The sequence below is a fragment of the Besnoitia besnoiti genome, chromosome I, assembly GCF_002563875.1.
Source record: "Besnoitia besnoiti strain Bb-Ger1 chromosome I, whole genome shotgun sequence".
In the NCBI taxonomy this organism is placed as follows: domain Eukaryota; phylum Apicomplexa; class Conoidasida; order Eucoccidiorida; family Sarcocystidae; genus Besnoitia; species Besnoitia besnoiti.
In genome coordinates, this window is record NC_042356.1 from 773,860 (window position 1) to 790,925 (window position 17,066).

The 17,066-nt window shown below is 55.4% G+C and overlaps 2 protein-coding genes across 2 annotated transcripts; both read right to left on the bottom strand.

Moving 5' to 3' along the window:
- BESB_001200 (Proteasome/cyclosome repeat-containing protein) lies at positions 1-10,886 on the bottom strand (the record flags this gene model as incomplete). Its single annotated transcript, XM_029358875.1, has 21 exons — positions 1-115; positions 521-648; positions 795-870; positions 1,329-1,370; positions 1,771-1,831; positions 2,111-2,762; positions 3,020-3,183; positions 3,664-3,823; positions 4,111-4,221; positions 4,450-4,548; positions 4,824-5,035; positions 5,299-5,554; positions 5,851-5,954; positions 6,250-6,319; positions 6,893-7,000; positions 7,245-7,456; positions 7,733-8,066; positions 8,851-9,056; positions 9,357-9,479; positions 9,955-10,124; positions 10,648-10,886. The coding sequence occupies 21 exons, from the start codon at positions 10,884-10,886 to the stop codon at positions 1-3; spliced, it is 3,642 nt and encodes a 1,213-aa protein (XP_029221787.1).
- Positions 10,887-13,901: 3,015 nt separating this feature from the next.
- On the bottom strand, positions 13,902-15,753 carry BESB_001210 (ribosomal protein RPL13; the record flags this gene model as incomplete). Its single annotated transcript, XM_029358876.1, has 3 exons — positions 13,902-14,033; positions 14,810-15,076; positions 15,514-15,753. 3 exons carry the CDS (start codon positions 15,751-15,753, stop codon positions 13,902-13,904), a joined length of 639 nt encoding a protein of 212 aa, XP_029221788.1.
- Between the last annotated feature and the right edge of the window lie 1,313 nt (positions 15,754-17,066).

The following is a 17,066-nucleotide window of genomic DNA, read 5'->3' on the forward strand; positions in this document are numbered from 1 at the left end:
TCAGCCCGACCACTCAAACGGCGTGAACGCCTCCGGCTCCTTTTCCTCTGCCGGCTGCTGCTCCTCCGCCGGCGTCTCGCCCTTCGGCTCCAAGAACTCATCGGGCTCCGTAGGCCTAAAAAAAATCGAAAAATCGCATCCAACTGAAAATGACAAAACATTTTCAAACAGCGCACACCTACCACAACTCGTGCAAACTAGACCCTCCTCTCACTGCACACGCCCATCCGCCAGCGCACGAAATACGCTTACACTTACAAACAATATATATACAGGATTGTTTCCCTTCTGTGAGAACAATACTCAGATTGTTTATTTAGTCCGTCCTGTGTGCGCGATCGACTAGCTCTCCACGCAAGATCGCATGCAGGCATGTCAGCCCCCCGAGAGCTCCACGCTTTCGCACGCGGTGAGCCGCTCCGCCAGCTGCGATGTAGTACCAGAACTTGTGCTTTGAAAAAAGTAACAAAGAAAGAAAATACACACGGGTACGCCACGCAGGAGACGCGGACGCACTTACTTTGTGTCGCGGAGGAGAACAAAGCCTGCCTTTCTTCCGGGGAAGATCGGTTGGTAGCGCGAGTGCGGCTGCAGATGGATGAACGGCTGCTGCTGGGGCAGCACGCGGCACGGATTCTTCAACTCGACCTAAAAAAAAACGCGTTCGCACGGGGGTACTGAATCACACGCTCCCCTACTCGACAGGCGACAAAAGGACAAAGAAACGGCACAAAAAAATCATGCACCACTGCTCGCAAAAGTGCATGTGAGAGAAAACAAGCGCAAAAATTTACCTCCTTCGGAACCTCCTTGCTCGCTTCGTCTCCCTCTGCCTTCTTAGGCTTCTCCTTGCTCTTCCCGACGTCTCCCCTACACGAAAAAAAGTCATTCAATCCACACATATTCACGCCTAATGCCCACACGCTCTAAATAGATATTTATTTTCTGAGGCGACCGCACACATATGCGATACACAGGCGCGCATGCAAAAATTCTGCGGCAAGCATCCATGAGGCGCCTCGGCTCCAGGCCCGCCCTAGAGAAACAGAATCGCTGCAGAAGCGGAAAAAAACCTGAGAATGGCTCTCCAGAGGAAAAAGCGAAAGAACAGAGACTTCACAAGATGCAAGCACGCGAACACCACGACCACATATAAAAATATGAATATCCACATATATACATATAAATATATGTATATATATTGAAATGCGCCGCCGCCAGTGGATACGATCTGGACGCGTGGGCAGAGATGCAGAGATTCGCTCAAGTCATGCACTCAAAGGGTTATCGCGCGGATACGGTCCGCGGAGACAGTGAAAAAAACGCACTTCTCGTCAAAGTCGAAGTCCATGGCACCTCCGTCTTCCGGTCTGCAAGAAATTCACAAAGAAGATAAAAATTCTGCACATGCATACGTATGCTTCCCCACACCGACGAATACTTTCCTAGACATATACACAAACGCACGCGTATGCCGAGAGAGACAGCGAATACAACCTAACGAGGATGAACAGACGCGGACGAACGCCGCAAGAAATAAAGCATCCTGCAAAAGAAGCTAGGAAAAGAGGATCGACACGGAAACGAAGAAATCGAGAAAGGACTTTGCCGTGCCGAGGAAGCGAGAAGGATAAAGAAGAGTCACACGGAGAAAAAAAAACTGAAGGAAACGTCGAAGCGTAGACAGGAGAGGCGAGCCAGGGGGAGAAGAAGAGTGGAGAAAAGATACGAACCTTCGAAAACAATAAATCACATGAAAAAAAATCTTACTTCTTAGGCGCTTCCGCGTCGGTCTTCGCTTCCTTCGCAGCCTCCTCCTCAACGTCCATCGCTGTTGAAAAAAGGAAAAACGAATGCAGGGAAGTTTCCTTTCACCGGAAGGCGTAGGAAACGCCTGATCATCACAGAATATACATATCCCTCCCGCGTATGACGCGCAAAGTGATGATAAATAAATATGAAAACATATAGACACACTAATACAGTTACTGACAGAAGCCTTGGTCAGCACGGCGGAGAAGCGCATGTATGGAATGAACAGAAGTTCTGTTCACCTGCGCGGCGCCTTGGAGGTGCCTCGCGGCAGTCGGCGGGCTCCTTCTTCGCTTACCGTCTTCCGTCTTCACGTTCTCGTCGGCTTTGCCGTCCTGTTTCTTTTTCTCTTCGTTTTCCTTCTTTTTCTGCTCCTGGAGTTTTCTGTTCCGCTTGGCAGTTGTGCTGAGAATCGCCTTGACGGTTTGTTTTCGGCCTTCCTTCTTCTCCAAGCTCGCCAGTGACGGCCAGTAGGCGAACTGCGACTGCTTGCCTCCCGCGCAGGTCACCGTCCAGCCAGCCGGCATGCGCAGCTTGCTGAGTCCTGCGCGGCTGACCTCGCTCTTCTCCGACGCCTCCTGCTCCTCCGTCTCTCGCTTCACCAACGCCGAGCCGCTCTCCGCACCCGCCTTCTCGTCCTTCTCCTCTTCTTTCTCTTTCTTCTCCTCTTTCTCTCCCTCCTCCTTCTTCTCTCCCTCTGTTTCTTTCTTCTCTCCCCCCTTATTGTCTTCTTCAGCTCTCTCGCTGGCGTCCTTTGCCTTCACGTCCTTCTTCAGACTCGGCGCCGGGGAGACGGTGAGGCCGATGAGCGCACAGGATGAGAACGAGAGAGATATCGTGTGTATCAGCGGATACCAGTACCACAGCTGGAAGGCCAGACAGAAACCAACCGCAGCCTCCTGCCGCAGAACGCCGCTCGCCGAAAACATCGAGGCGACCACGTTGCGACCCTGAAGAGAAAAGATTGCACGACGTGAGCACGAGACAGCCGTGAAAAGAGAAAAACATACACGCCTCTTTCTTCTCCTCAACCTTGGTTCCCCCTCTCTTGTTTTTCTCTCTCTTAGTTCATTCGCGCCTGTCCTCTCTACGCGTTCTCGATGGCCCTTTGGCGCACCGCGTTTCCTTCTTTTTCCTGTGATTTTGCTTCAGCGGAATGCAGAGACGCGGTGCACTCCCTCCCGTTTTCTCGTTTCTCCGCACGTACGCCTGCGTCGATAAGCCCCGATCCGAGGAGCGCGCCGAAGCGCGCGATGACGTCTTCGTGTTTGTCCGCAATCACCCGCTGGAAGAGCTGCCGCACAGAGGCCGCCTCGCTGCATGCGGCCTCAGTCACCTGCTGAAGGACCAGCCCGAGGCCGATGAACGCTCCTGAGGAGAAAAAAGCGTTTACAGACCATGAAACATCAGTGCGAACAGCGAGTCCTCCACCCAGTCGCGAGGCCACACACCTCCGTCACGGGGACGCAAGAAGACATGCACATCGGCACAGACGCGCGCATGCGGGAAAAAAACAACGCATGCATACAGGGCATACACTCACACACACCGACATGGAGAGATGCGCTCCACGAAGCGCCTGAGAGGCAAAGCTGCAAACGAGACGAGGCTTGGCCCTAGCGGCGCCCTTCGCGCTGCACTCACGATCTCTCGATTTTTTCAAACCGAAGAGCCATATGAAGCGCCTCAACTATCAGACGCCCTCAACTCCGCCGCAGCTCTCTCTGCATCTCTCTCTCTTCTCTCTGCATCTCTCACTCAGTATTCCTTGTCTTCTCTCTGTCTGCCACCACGCGCGTCTACAAAGACTGGCACGGCCGCGCGTTTCCTTCTTCGCTTTTCTCTCCTCACCTTGTCGAACGAAGTCGGTGGAGTCGTTGGCGAGAGGAAGGAGGAGATCGACGACGTCCTTCTGACCGGTGCCTGAGCAGGCTAGCCCCAGGGCGAGTGCCGCGCCGTAGCGGACGTGCGGGTTGAAGGACGCGCTCAAAATCTTCAGAATCGGCGGCAGCTGCGGCACACGCGCACATCCACGCCCTCGCGAGGAGAGTCAAACGCAAGAACCGAGGCCAAGACGTAGGAGGAAAGCAGAGGGCGGCGCGGCATTCGCAGAGAAGCAGCAGGTGAAGCTCAGGGCGCCGTGCAGAAACGGCATCACGCGGAGAGGAGACCGCCGAAGACACAGACGGCACCTTCACGGGGAAGACGAAGATAAATAGGGCATGTGAGCCGCGGTCGGAAGCGAGAGAGACAGTTATTGATCGCCGGAGGCGAGAAAAGACGCCGCGCGACGCCTACCTGCTGCTTGTCTCCACAGAGGACGAAACCGAGGGCGATGACGGCAGCTCGTCGCACGTCGTCGCTGACGTCTGAGACTGACACGTGAAGAAGGCGGCGGATGGCGCTGCTCTGAAAAGAAAAACGTGCGACGGCCCGCGAATTGAGAGAAATAAGAGAAGAAAAGGACAAAGCGGAGACCCGGACACACACACCACATAAAAGCGAAGAGAAAAACCAACACAGCGAGCGAGAAGCGGAAACAACGAAAAGGAACCGAAAATGGACAAACAAGCAGAATCCCCATGCACATAAAGATGAAAAAGAAAAATCCCAGCTGAGAATAGCGACCGAACTTACGTTCGCTGTGGCGCAGTAGGCCATGGCAATCGTGAACATGCCTCCGTAGCGAATGAGAGGATCGCACTCCTTGCAGAGTTGATCAATCAGAGCGTCCGCCTGCAAAACACAAATCGAGAGAAAAAGAAAAAGAACGCTCACGCAAAAAAAAAGAAAGGCGAAGACCACCGCACCCCAACACTCAACCTTCCCGTCCTCATCTTTTTCTCTCTCTTTCTCAGATCTTTGATTTTTCTCTCCTTGTGCACATCTGCAGGCCTGTGACCCTCCCCCCGCGCAGCCCTCTCCTAGCTTCCGCGATGCTTTTTTCTTCTGCGCGTGCCTTCTCAGTATCTTCTTCTCGCTCTCTCTGCTTCGCCCTGTCCGCGCCTCACCTCTTCTTCTTTCTTGAAGACGAGGAGCGCGATCGCGACTCCGCACGCCCGGCGGATTTTTTCGTGCTGCGTGTCCTGTGCGTAGGCGAGCAGCTCGCTGACTGCGGCTGCGTTCGCGCTGCCCAGCAACAAGAGCCCGACGGCGAGCGCCGCGGCCTCGCCCGCCACGGCGCTGTCGAGGAAAAGCACCTGCTTCAGTGCCTCGTAGACCTCTGGAGAGACGGCGAACACACACAAGCAGACGGCGAAGTCAGGAGAGCGAGCAAAACGCGAAAAAGAATGTAAAAGAAGGGAAACAAATCACGCGATGCCCAACCGTGCGCAGACACACCGACACGCCTCCCTCAACTCGGCGCTGTCGACTAACCCGCCCGTTCCTCCCAAAAAAACGCGCGAAAAAGTTTTTGAACCCGAACCTTTTTCTTTTCTGCGCGGCATGCATCCGACTCGACGCCAGCATCCTCTTTCTGCTCACCGGTGTCGTCTGCGAAGCCCATGCAGAGGAGACCCAAGCCGAGGCAGCAGCCTTGCTGCTTCGGCTCGCTAGCGGTGCCGGCTGCCTGCAGCTGCTGAAGGAGGTACTCGCGCACAGAGGCCGAGGGCTGATTGGCGCTGATCAGCCCAAGCGCGTAGAACGCGCCGCCCTCGCTGTAGGGCGAAGAGGACGCACTCGACGACGAGGCGGTGGGCAGGTACGTCCGTAGGAGCTTCATGCTGTCGCGCACGTGCCCCTGCAGCGACAGCGGACGCGCGCGAAGAAGACGACAGATAGACAAGAAACAGAGCGGAAGACCGCAGCAGAAGGCGAAAGGACGCCAGTCCGAACCGCGCGGCGTGAAAGGAAACGCGCGCGCCGAGGCCCCCCGGAAAGAGAGAGAGAAAGGGAGAGAGAGGAGAGAGAGGGAAGCGAGTGGCGAGGGACGTGGAAAACTAGTTCAACAAACAGAGAACAGCGAGAAGGGAGGGAACGCGTCTCGGCGGGACGGCTGGCTTCTGCGACGACGAATTGTTCATAAAAAAAACTCACCTTGTGCACGACACCGAGAGAGGCCGTGGCAGAAAACCGCGCCCAGTTGCTCGCGCGCGCCATCCAGTCGAGGTTGCAGCGCAGAAACACGTCGCAAGAAGTCCCTGAAAAGAAAAAAAAGAAGAGTACAAAGTGGAGACTGCAGCGAAGCAGGTCGAGAGAGAAACGCGTAAAAGCGAGACCCGCAGGAAACGGAGGCGAGATGGAACGACGGGGGAAAAATGGAACAAGAGAAGTTTGGCGCCAAAGTCAGGAGAACCTGGGAAGGTCAACGCGAAACGACCGCAGGCGGGCGAGGTAAATGAAGAGACCGATACACCCACCGCACGGAGAGGAGATACGACAGCGGAAAAGAAGACGAAACAGAGAGAGAAAGAAAGTCTGTCGCGCGGCCTTTACCTGCTTGCATGAGCATGTGGCTGAGTACGACGCCATGGTGGAGCAGCGAAGACCGAGAGTCGATTGAGCGCTGGAGAAAAAAACGGAAAAAAAACTGTCTCCGCATTCAGTTTGCAAATAACGAGAAAGTGCCCCTCTGCGAACCGGAGTCTTGGCCGTCTCGTCTGCAGGCCCTGTGTCGCGATTTTGCAAAAACGAATAAACCCGAAAAAAAAGGGAAAGGTTCATCCAAAACACAGAGTCACCACCGCTAAGAGAACGCCCGCAAAACGGAGGCAATTCATCATCGCGATTATTGACTTCAGATCTATCGCAACGAAGAAGACAGAAAAAGAAGCAACTCCATGGAGGCACGGATAGCCGCCTGATTCGCGACTAAGCACGGCAGCATGCATGCCGCCACGCACTGGGTTGAACCTGCTACTTTCCGTCAGGTGTCCTTACTAAGCACTATTTACATATACGTGCATATATATACATATACATACATACATACATACACATACAAACATACATTTGTACGTGCACGTATGTCTGAATGTGCAGTCGGAATACGGTAGACCGCGCCACGAGCTGCGTGTGCGGGCATTTTAGACTCAGAGGAGTGCGCGGAGAGTGCGTTTTTTCCAGCGCGCCAACTCACTTTGTAGAGATCAAGGAGCATGAGATCCGCATGATTCTCGCGCTGCAAAAACTGCTGGATAAACGCATTCTGTGCCTCTCCACTCAGAATGTATCTCAGGAGCTTCTTCTGCAGGCAGGGCACCCGAGAAAGCAAAATTCCGCGCGTGACAGAGTCAGGCTCCGCAACTGCGAGGCCTCAAAACGCCCGGTTGATCGCGTCTCGGAAGGCCCTCCAAACGTTGGATACCCCACTACAGCTAATGCAACTAACACGGCGGTCATGTATGCGCCGGCAGATAAGAAAAGCAATCTTTCTCAACGCGACGGGCAAGCTCCCACCGCCGCGGAGGAAGCGCGGCTCATCTTCTCACCTTCCTCTCCTCCTCAGACTCTTCTTCCTTCTCCTTGGCTTCCTTCGGCTCGGTCGCGGATGCCTCGCCGTTCACTGTGGCAGCTGCGCCCGCCTCCCCAGAGGCCACAGCGGAAGAAACAGAGTCCGCCGCGCTGGGCGCCGAGGCGTCTGCGGCCTGCGGCGCGCGCATCAGCGGATGGTCGAGGAGGGCCTGCTGGAAGGACTGGCGCTCTGCAACAAAACAACAAAATTTAGAAAGGAAAGTGACTACATACGGGAACTCCGGTGCCAGGATAGGAACCCCGCCGCACAGACAGAGAAACCTGAAGAAAACAGCGCAACTGAAGTACGAGGGAAACAACCGCGCCAAAAATCCTCCTAGTGCCCGCAGGACGCGATCACGCAGAGAGCGAAAGAGCCCTTCTTCCTTCTCAACTCTTCTCAACCTCGCTCCCCCCTCTCCCTCCCCGACCACGGGTTCAAGGAAGAAGCGCGTCGGCGTCTCACCCATTTGCAAAATGTCGAAAGCGATCTGGCAAGCCGTGAGGAGGCCCTCATCGGCGCGGTTCGTCTCCTCGGTCTCAGGGGAAAGCAGCTGCGCGAGGAGCTCTGCGATGCGGCCGCTGTCGTCTTGCTGCACCAGGCAGCGGCACAGTGCGGAGTAGAGAAGGCCGCAGATCTCCGCGCGCTGCTCACGACTCAGCGCGTTCTCCGCGTCCGCCGCGCCGCCCACTGAGTCGTAGACCGGCAGCAGTGCCTCGAACTCCGCAGTCAGCAGCGAGACTACCTGCGACCGGAAACACTTGGAGGAAATGAGCGTCTGGAGGTGATCCAGGCAGTGCTGCAGAAAAAAAAGAAACAAAAAGCAAACACATGCAGGACGGAAAGGAGGGGCCCGGCGGCAGAAACCAGAGAGGCGAAAAAAAGGCACCTGACGCGCGAGGAGGGAGGAAAGAGATGGAAAACGGCGAGACAAACGCGTGAGGCTCGGCGCACGGAAGAAAGAAGAGAAAAACGGGGCTACGAGTTGCACTCTTGGATCAGATCGTCGACGTCTTTGGATCCAAGCTCTGTTGAGTTCTTTATGACCTTTATGATACGTACAATAGCAGCGCTTAGCTGGGCTAAAGAAGTAAAGGGAGAAAGAGGAGGCGCACGGATGTGAGAATACGCGTCTACCCGCGAAGACGCTTCGCTCCCCGACGCAGCAGCAGCCACACAGACTTGCCCAAACCCACCGCATACACACGTGCGCACACAGAGAGAAAGCACTTCACTGACATGCACGAAACCAGAGAGGGCGCGCGAGCTCCTGCGCGAGGACAAGGAAGAAAAGACCTCCACAAACTCCAAGTCCTATGTAAGTCCGCAAACATGTGTATCGCCTATATATAAATATTTACATATATAGATATGTATATACAAGTATATATGCATATATGTGCAGAGATGCATACAGTCTGTGTTCGCATGCAGATGACAGAGGCGAGTCCCCAAAACAGATGCAACTCCGGGGCACGAGCGAGCCGCTTCACGTTGGAGGCCTCGCGGAAGACAGGAAAGAAACGCGCGGACGCCTCTCCTTCGCCTCCGCCGCGGCTCGCCTCCCCGGAGTGAGGGCTTACAAGCATCAGCTGGAACTTCGAGTTGGGATTTGTGGGCGGGAGCGCGAGAGCTCGCTGCGCGTTGAAGACTGCGCGGACGAGATCCAGCCGCCGCGCGTCGAAGGCCACCCCCAAGGCGTAAAGCGCTCCGTCGCCCCTCTGCTCCACGCAGACTTGCAACAGGCGCTTCACAACGTCCTCAATTGCCTCGTTCAGCGCCGCCGAGCCTGAGTGCCCGCGCAACACACGCACACACTCCTGCACTCCTCCTCCGGAGGAAACGGCCTCCACGCAGACATCTGCCCCTGCAGACCCATATATATGCAGAAATATACATATATAGAGGTATATGTGATTTTTTTAGAGTGCGTGTCGGTGTAAACGCTTCACGCGAGGAAAGGGAAGGAGGGCGGACTCGACCCGCGGCGTTGCCTCGTTTGACGCAGAGGTGTGGCGGCAGCAAACTCGCGCGGCAGTGCGCCGCACGCGCAGGTGAGGAAAAAGAACGGAGAGAGAGAGTCGCGCACCTGCTTGGCCATCGTCCATGTTGACTTCCTCCGAGAGCTGGATTGACACCTGGCGCCCTGCCGCGAGCTGCTGGCGGCCGAATTCTTGCAGGCCGGTTTGAATGAAGGTATCTACGCACTCGCCTGCCGCAAAGACAAAAAGGAGCCAGAAAGACTCCGCTTCTCATCCTCGTTGGCGCCTCTCATTTTGCCGTCCCACAGTCTCTGCGCTGGAGGCCGCGGAAAGGCATTTCTGAGAGTCTTTTGCGGCGCGAATCACGTGTGTCGGTCTTCGGCGCCGACAGTGCATGCATATACATATACATGGATTCATATACAGATATATACACGTGTTGCTAAGAGTCTTCCTGTCTACCGAGACAGCGTTTCTACGCAGACTCCACGCCCACGAGACACACATACGAGCAGACGCAGACACATACAGGGAAAGACAGATGGTTTGCTCCCAGACATGTACATATGTATACATATACATGAATATACATGTATACATAGTTATGTATATATATACATATACGTAGGTTTATGTACACGTGTTTCGTCGCAGAGGAGCATCTGGTTGCGTGTGTGCAGCCGCGTGTCGGGGTGCGGGACGTACTCAAGATGCGCTGGACGTAGAGAGACTCTTTGGTGATATCGAACCACTTCCCCGATCCGAGGGCGAACTTCGTTGCCTCGCCGTACTCCTCCAAGTGGAAATACACGCGGCTGGCCACGAAGCCCGCAAGCTGCCGCTCTGGAAAGGTCTCATCTTCGTAGAGAGCTTCGCTGAAAACAAGTTGCAAAAAAATGCACGCTGAATTATCAGCAAGACACTCGATACGAAGACACCAGCAACGAGAGAAGCGACCAACTCCGGGCAAGGAAGCCCAGCCGGCCTACAGGTGACGCTCCAGATTCAACGATTGAGCATTCACAAGCATGCATGCGTTCAACATATACATCCCTGCGCATTCGAAACCGTGTCAGCGCCAAAAGCCTGAATCCCACGCACATCCATCTGCATCTAGTCGCATACGTATGATGTATACATACATACTATGTAGTTGGACGGGTAGACCAATAGATAGATTGCTTAATGCAGATAGATATAGATATACAAATAGATATGTGGAGACCGGTATGTGGCGTGACTATGCAGCGAGATGAGGCGATAGGAACTACAGAGGCGGAGTCCGCGCGATGGCGAGCGCGTTGAGATTTCCACCGCTACGCTCGCTGCAGGCATTTGCCAACCTCCCTCACTTCCCCTGCCTTGTTTCATTCTTTCGTTTTCGACTCGTTAACTCACATGTCGGCGAGGTAGTCTGCGATCTCCGTCCACCACAAGTCAATCATTTCAAGCAGGCGGTGAAGCGCCGCAGCCTGCAAGGCGGGCTCGCGCTCGTGGAGCAGCGCGAGGACGCCTGCCGCCGAAGAGGCTGAAGAGAAGGCGAGAGACGGCGAGGAGACCGGCCGCGCGTTCGCCTTCTTGCCGCCCGAAGAGGACAAAGGCAGCGGCTGCGAGGCCACTGCAGCGCCGGCGGACATGGCGACGAATGTGAGAAGAGAAAAAGGGTAAAGAAAGATACGGAGAGATAGCTAAAGCGTTTGACGGGCAGGAGACGCTGGCGCCGGGCGCATGGAAACGGCAACGGGAGAAGAGAAGGGCGAAGGACTAGGAGGAGATCGGGGGGGATGCTGCCGGGGAGAAACCCTTTTTTTGAGACCAGAGGAAAGCAACGTGACGTAGGAACCACCAGACCCGGAGCGTCGGTGTGAAGCGCCTCGCCCGACGACACACGGCGCGGAGTTCCCTCGAGAAAACAGGAAGGGAAGAGCTGCTGCAGATACACAGGCAGACGTGGAGAGTGCGGGGGGTTCCCGCTTCTTTCCTACGAGAAAGAAGAATTCAGAACGCACGGGCCACAGGCGGAAAACAGAGAAGACGCATGTGCAGCGCGAAAGCACAGACGCGTTTTAAGAAGCGCGTGGTAAGCGCAGTTCCCGAAGGACTGCCCCCCGAGTCGAAGCGATTCCACGCGCAGAAACCGTCTCTTCACTCAGCAGCGAAGAGCCGACAAGAAAAACTCCAGACTGCAGAAAAGACAACAGACAGACAGGGAAGACGAGGACGCGAAAAGAGACTCCAGGAGAGAGGCGCGCGGCGGGAGGAGGGCGCCCTCTGCCTGTTTTTCCCGGAAAGCACGGAAGGCCTGAAGCTTGTGGAGAAACAAACGGAAAAGGAGGAAAAAACTGAGGGCGCGATGACGAAAACGAACAGAACGAGACAGAGGGAAAGTGCCCGCGAAAGAGAGAAAAGAGGCCGTCAGGTGTACATACACCGGACGTACGTTGCGGAAAAGCGCTGTCCGCGAAAACGAGAAAAGACGCGCGAGCAAGTCAACTCTCTCATCCCCGACTAAATGCGAAATGGATCCTCCACTTGTAAGAAAAACGCTGTAGGAACTTCAATTTTGGTGCCCTCGAACTCACTTCTACGCGCACTGCCCTACAGAGCTTCGTGGTCACTCGCCATTAAAGCGCCTTCCCGTCGCAGTCTTCTCCCTCCTTCCTCCACCTCGCTCGACACGCAGAGCTTCTGAGAGACGTGCGATACGTTCCTACCACTACACATTACTTCCTGCAGTTTTTTCAATGAAAAAGCACGAACAGATGAATCCGAATATACTGGTCTGTCGCTCTAGACATAATCAAATTCGTGTGCTTGAGTGTATTCGTAGGCGTATATTCTGCGTGCCCTCCTCAACTCGTGTCAGGACTTGGGGGTTCCGCTGGCCACAGCGTACGAAGACTGAATCTCGCTATTTCGCCTGCACGAAAGCTACCAAAAAGGGTCGGAGAGTCAGTAAAGGGGAATCCCATTTGCTTTTTCCTCGGTCATGCAGCCGCTCATGGATCTGACAGAAGCCGTATTCTGGGCGAAGAGCACCGACCCACAGTCAAAGTGGAGGAACAGATCCTTAATGACATGCCTTTTGAGGATAGTTCGTGACGGAGGGACTGGCAAATGCTCGCGGATTCGAGTTTGAGGAGGAATACATGATAGGGAGGCAGCAATGCCGACAGAACAGGCCGCCTGTGCAGCAGTGTTTCCCTTTCTCAGGATAATATCACACCGGCGCATCCTTCAGCACGGGCAGTCTCAGTGCCGACGTGTACACTCTTCCGATATATCGCAGATATCAATGAGTGTACATGGATCTTGAAGTTTGGGGAGCAGTGTAGGCAGTTTCCTGGGGTTGAAACCATTGCCTGTAGGAGCCAATCGTAGGAAGTTCACCTCCGTGCAAAGAAAGACTTCAAGAGAGTCACGAGCGACGTTGAATCGCAGGGCGTACCGAGTACAGAGTCGTGGCATTTTGCAAGCAGGTTGTAGGTGTTCTTCGATAAAAACCTTTCGCGCGTTGAACGCAAGGTGCCCTTGGACGGACGCAAGCGAGATGTGAGATTCGGCAGGTTAACTTGCGTACGCAGGAAAAGCGGTCCCTCTTACTTCGACTCAGCTGCGTGGTGGTGACTTATTCTGTGTGTCTCGACTGCAGAGATCTGTGTCGATCGAAACACCGCCAGTCTGAGGCTCCCCGTCGACACTCCGTAGACCCTCTCTATGTCTAGATTTGACTTAAGCAGCCGTTTCTCGACCTCACGCAGAAAACAAGTTGCTTCACGAGAGATGCTGCTCGACGAAACTCCACAGAACAAGGGTCACTCCTCCGTGGAGACTTCGTGTTGGGAAAGGGGCGTAGAAGCTGCACCACCCCCCCCCTTCAAGTCTGGGGGTCTGGCGCGTAGTCCGGTCACTCGAAGGCGTTGCTGCGGTAACCGACGGCTCCTTCGACCCCTGTTTAGCTGCCTACAGTTCTATCGGTCTCGCCGTCCTACAACAAGCCTCCATACGCGCAAACTTATGCGCTGACTTGACGCGGCACCTGCAAGGGAAGTCAGCTGATTTCCAAAATGGTACCCCGAGTGGAGCCGCACGGCTGGCGAGCCTCCTGCTACGTTACAGTCCGGAGCCCCGTTCAGCGGAACTGCGCGTGCGTTGGGCTGACCAAAATAAGCGCCTTCGAAGATGCAGACTCTCATGAGTTTCTACGCGAACGCACTGTACGCGGGCCACTGAAGTGCGCTTCTCTTTTCGGTTTTTCTGCGTCTCCATACTGCAGTGCTCAAAGTTTTGTCAACAGATGTGGCCGCCACGCGAGGTGGCGTTCCCTCAGTTGGTATTCAGCGACGCCAGCGGAGTGCGGGCGGACTGGAGTAAAAGGCAGGCGCTTTGCTTTTGAGTTACTTCAAGAGAATGTCCACAGAACACCACCTAGATCTACGCATATCGGTTGATACATATACACGTATGTATACATGTGAATGTAGATACATAAATGCATATATATGCATATGAATGCATGAACAGGCGCGACGCGCGTGGCTGTGTCTAGTGGAGGCGCAGACGTGGCGCAGGCGAGAGGCCCTCCACGCTGGAGAGCCACGCACGCCGACGCCGCATGCGCGTTCACGGGCGAGTCAGGGGTACGTCTCTCTCTATTTCTTCGCGGCCTCCTTCTCACTGGCCAACTTCTTGGCGTGCTTGCCGACGTTCTTGCCGTCACGCAGAGCCTTGCGCAAGGTGGCGTACGCCATGAAGTTCTTCTCCTCTGCGGTGATGGCTCTGGGCTGAAGACGAAAACCACAGACGGCACAACGTATGAAACATGAGAGGAATCTTCGCCGCAAACGGAAAGAGAAAAACAGCCGTTGCCCACACACAGTCCGCAGCACGTGCGTCTCCATAAACACATATACATACAGAATAACACACACATGCACACTATGCATGTGGTCGCTTCGAGCGGAGACACACGACGCGCAGCTTGAAAACAAAATGCTTGCTGCATCTACACACATTGACTGAACCCACACAGGACCGCGGAAACCGTGACTCTTGTTCAGCATTGCAGAATTCTGTCTCAATCCCCAGACGAGAGTGTGTACTCTCAGGTCGGCAAGGACGCAGAGAACTAACTCATCCTACGCGCCACGGTCTCCAAGCGTACGCACAGCACTGCATCGGGTAGTCTTCTGGAAAGAAAGAAGGCTCCGCATTGCAGAATTCCTTGCATCCTCATTCGCCGGAAGTGGCTTCGGCAAGGACGCAGAATTTTATCGTCATTGCCGAATACTACATCCGCCACTCGGCGGCAAATAGTGACATTCCATCCGTACACAAGCTCACGCACATCTTCGCCGTCGAGACCCTCTCTCGCCCACACATTCCACCTCCCCTCCCCCTGAAGCCTAATAAACAACTAGAAAGCCTGCAACCAGGCTCGCAGCATGCAACACAGATCGTGTCTCAATCAAAGCTTGGTAGGTCGCTCTCGGTCTAGCGAGCCGATCCCGGGCCCTCCCTCGCTTCTCCCTTCTCGCAAAGAGGAGAGAGAAGTGCGTACCTTGCAGCGCTTGTTGGGTCGGGGGATGGGCATGGCAGTGCTGATTTTGACGTGCTTGACGTTCTGGATTTGGCTCTTGGGCGTGTCAGCAGGGATGCCCGCGAGACCCTTCTTGGCCTTGGAGCCGCGCTGGAAGAGAACGAGCTTCGCGAGGTACGCCTTCAGGCGCGTCACGTTGGCGTTCAGGCTCTCCGCCGAGCGGTTGCGGCGGCGGTGGTCGACTGCGACGCCGATCGAGTTCGCGACGCGGGCGCTCAAGCCGACAGCCTGCGCAAAAGAAACCGCCCAGCAGCAGACGCAAAATCAGCCAACGCGCGACAGGAACGACGAGAAGACGACGGCGTCGCAACACAAAGACGTCGCGCACAGCAACGGCACGAAGACAAAACACTCAGACGACACGCCGGCGGAGGGCGCGCCAACCGCAGCGGTAGGTCAGTTCTAAGGCAGAACGGCTCCAGGCTCTTTCGGGAAAGAAGCACGTGCCCTCGACCCACGCACGCGCGCCCGCCGCACCGAACCACCCTCTCACGCGACTGAAAATTTGCAGTCTCGACCTCGCCTCTGAATCCTGTCGCGCGGATGCCCCCAACGCCACCTGCGAGAGGCACCCACAGCCCTGCGCCCTTCGGCTCGTCCTGTGCCCGCACGCCGACTTGCATTGCTCTGCACCTCTGGCTCCCTTCCGCTCTCCCGTCGCTCACCTTCAGCTCTTCAAGAGTGAAGCCCTTGCCTGCGCGAACCTTCATGTTGTATCTCTGTGTAGGAGGGTGGACGACGGGTCGGAGGAGACCCGCAGGCACGACGCCGAGCTTCGCTGCCTTCTCCTGGCGGCGGAGTCTGCGGCTCTGCTTGCGGCCTGGTTGGTTGAACCAGGTCTTCACGTATCTCTGCCACCATTTGCGGAGGTGGACGTTGGGAAGGACGTTGTTCTTGGACACCATTTTGACAGAGAGGTGGAGAAAACGCGAAGAGATAGAAACCCAGAACTAGAGAGACTATTTTCTCCAGCGTGGGCGAAAAAACCGACAGCCGCAACGGAGATGCTCCGCCAAAACCCTGCGTACACACTGCACACACAACACACGAGGCGCGGAGATGCGAAACAGACCGAAAACGCTTGAGCACCTTTGCATCGGGCACTGACATCCAAAAATCCAGATTTGGCCACCTGGGCATCCGCGCGGCGCAGCATCCACCCCCATGATGCAACGCGGAGGAGTAAACAGGACCATCCAGCCGCCCACCACAGGACACACCGCAGAACATACGGGTTGATCCCTCTACAAACAGGCGGTTCTAGGAGTCGAGTACTGCACAGATCCGCGAAAAATGCATCAGTAGGACGACGGTCGAGGCGGTGACTCAGCCGAGCCCCGCCCAGCACCGCATGGGACCACGCACGGAGCTCCCGGTCTCACACCGGCGTAAAAAAGGGGAAACTGGAGAGAAACCGCAACGAGGTCTCACAGAGCACCCTGAAAGTGACAAAACAAGTAGTCCCATGCGGCTTAGCAAACTAGAAACGTTCGGCTCGAAAAGCCAGAGCCCGCCGTGGCACTGCATGCCCCTCAGAAAAAATGTCGGACCCCGGACGCCGCTCGCCGCAACGCAGGCTCAAATTCTTGCGAGAAAAAACTATTCACTGAATAACGTGCTCGGTTGCCGACGGAAATTGAAAACTTGAAGAGACTCAGGACGTCCACCGACAGGGTTGGAAACAACTACGTCGGACCGTCTCGCGGTGGACCTGAAGTGCGGGGAAATACAGTCCCGGGGTCCCGAGAGCACGCCACTGCACAAGGAATTCAGCGGAAAGGTGCCTCTCTCAGGACAAAAGTACGCATGGATTGGACCCGTTCTCCAGGCGAGACACGGAAAAAAAAACCCAGCGTTCCTGCATTACCGGGGGACACGGCTCGTTTGCTCCGCCGCCGCCGCTCAGCCGGCGGCAGACGCCCAATTTTCACGCAGAAAATGGAAGGGATCTCGGGAAAACACTTGGCGGCAGAAGGCCAAGGGCGAAGCTTCTCGTTTTCCAACTTACATGTGCTGCGTACACGACGCCCGGATTTCTCAATCGGGAGCAGAAGGGCGGAGAAAATTGTCTGGCCGTACCAGAGAGGCTAAGTATGGGGCAGACGCCAGAAAAAGCTGTTCAAAGTCCCTCTCTGTTTGCGCAAGACTCGCCCCCCCAAACCGGTTTTCATCGAAGAAAAGAAGCACCCTCGACTTTGCCTCTCCCGCAACAACGGTA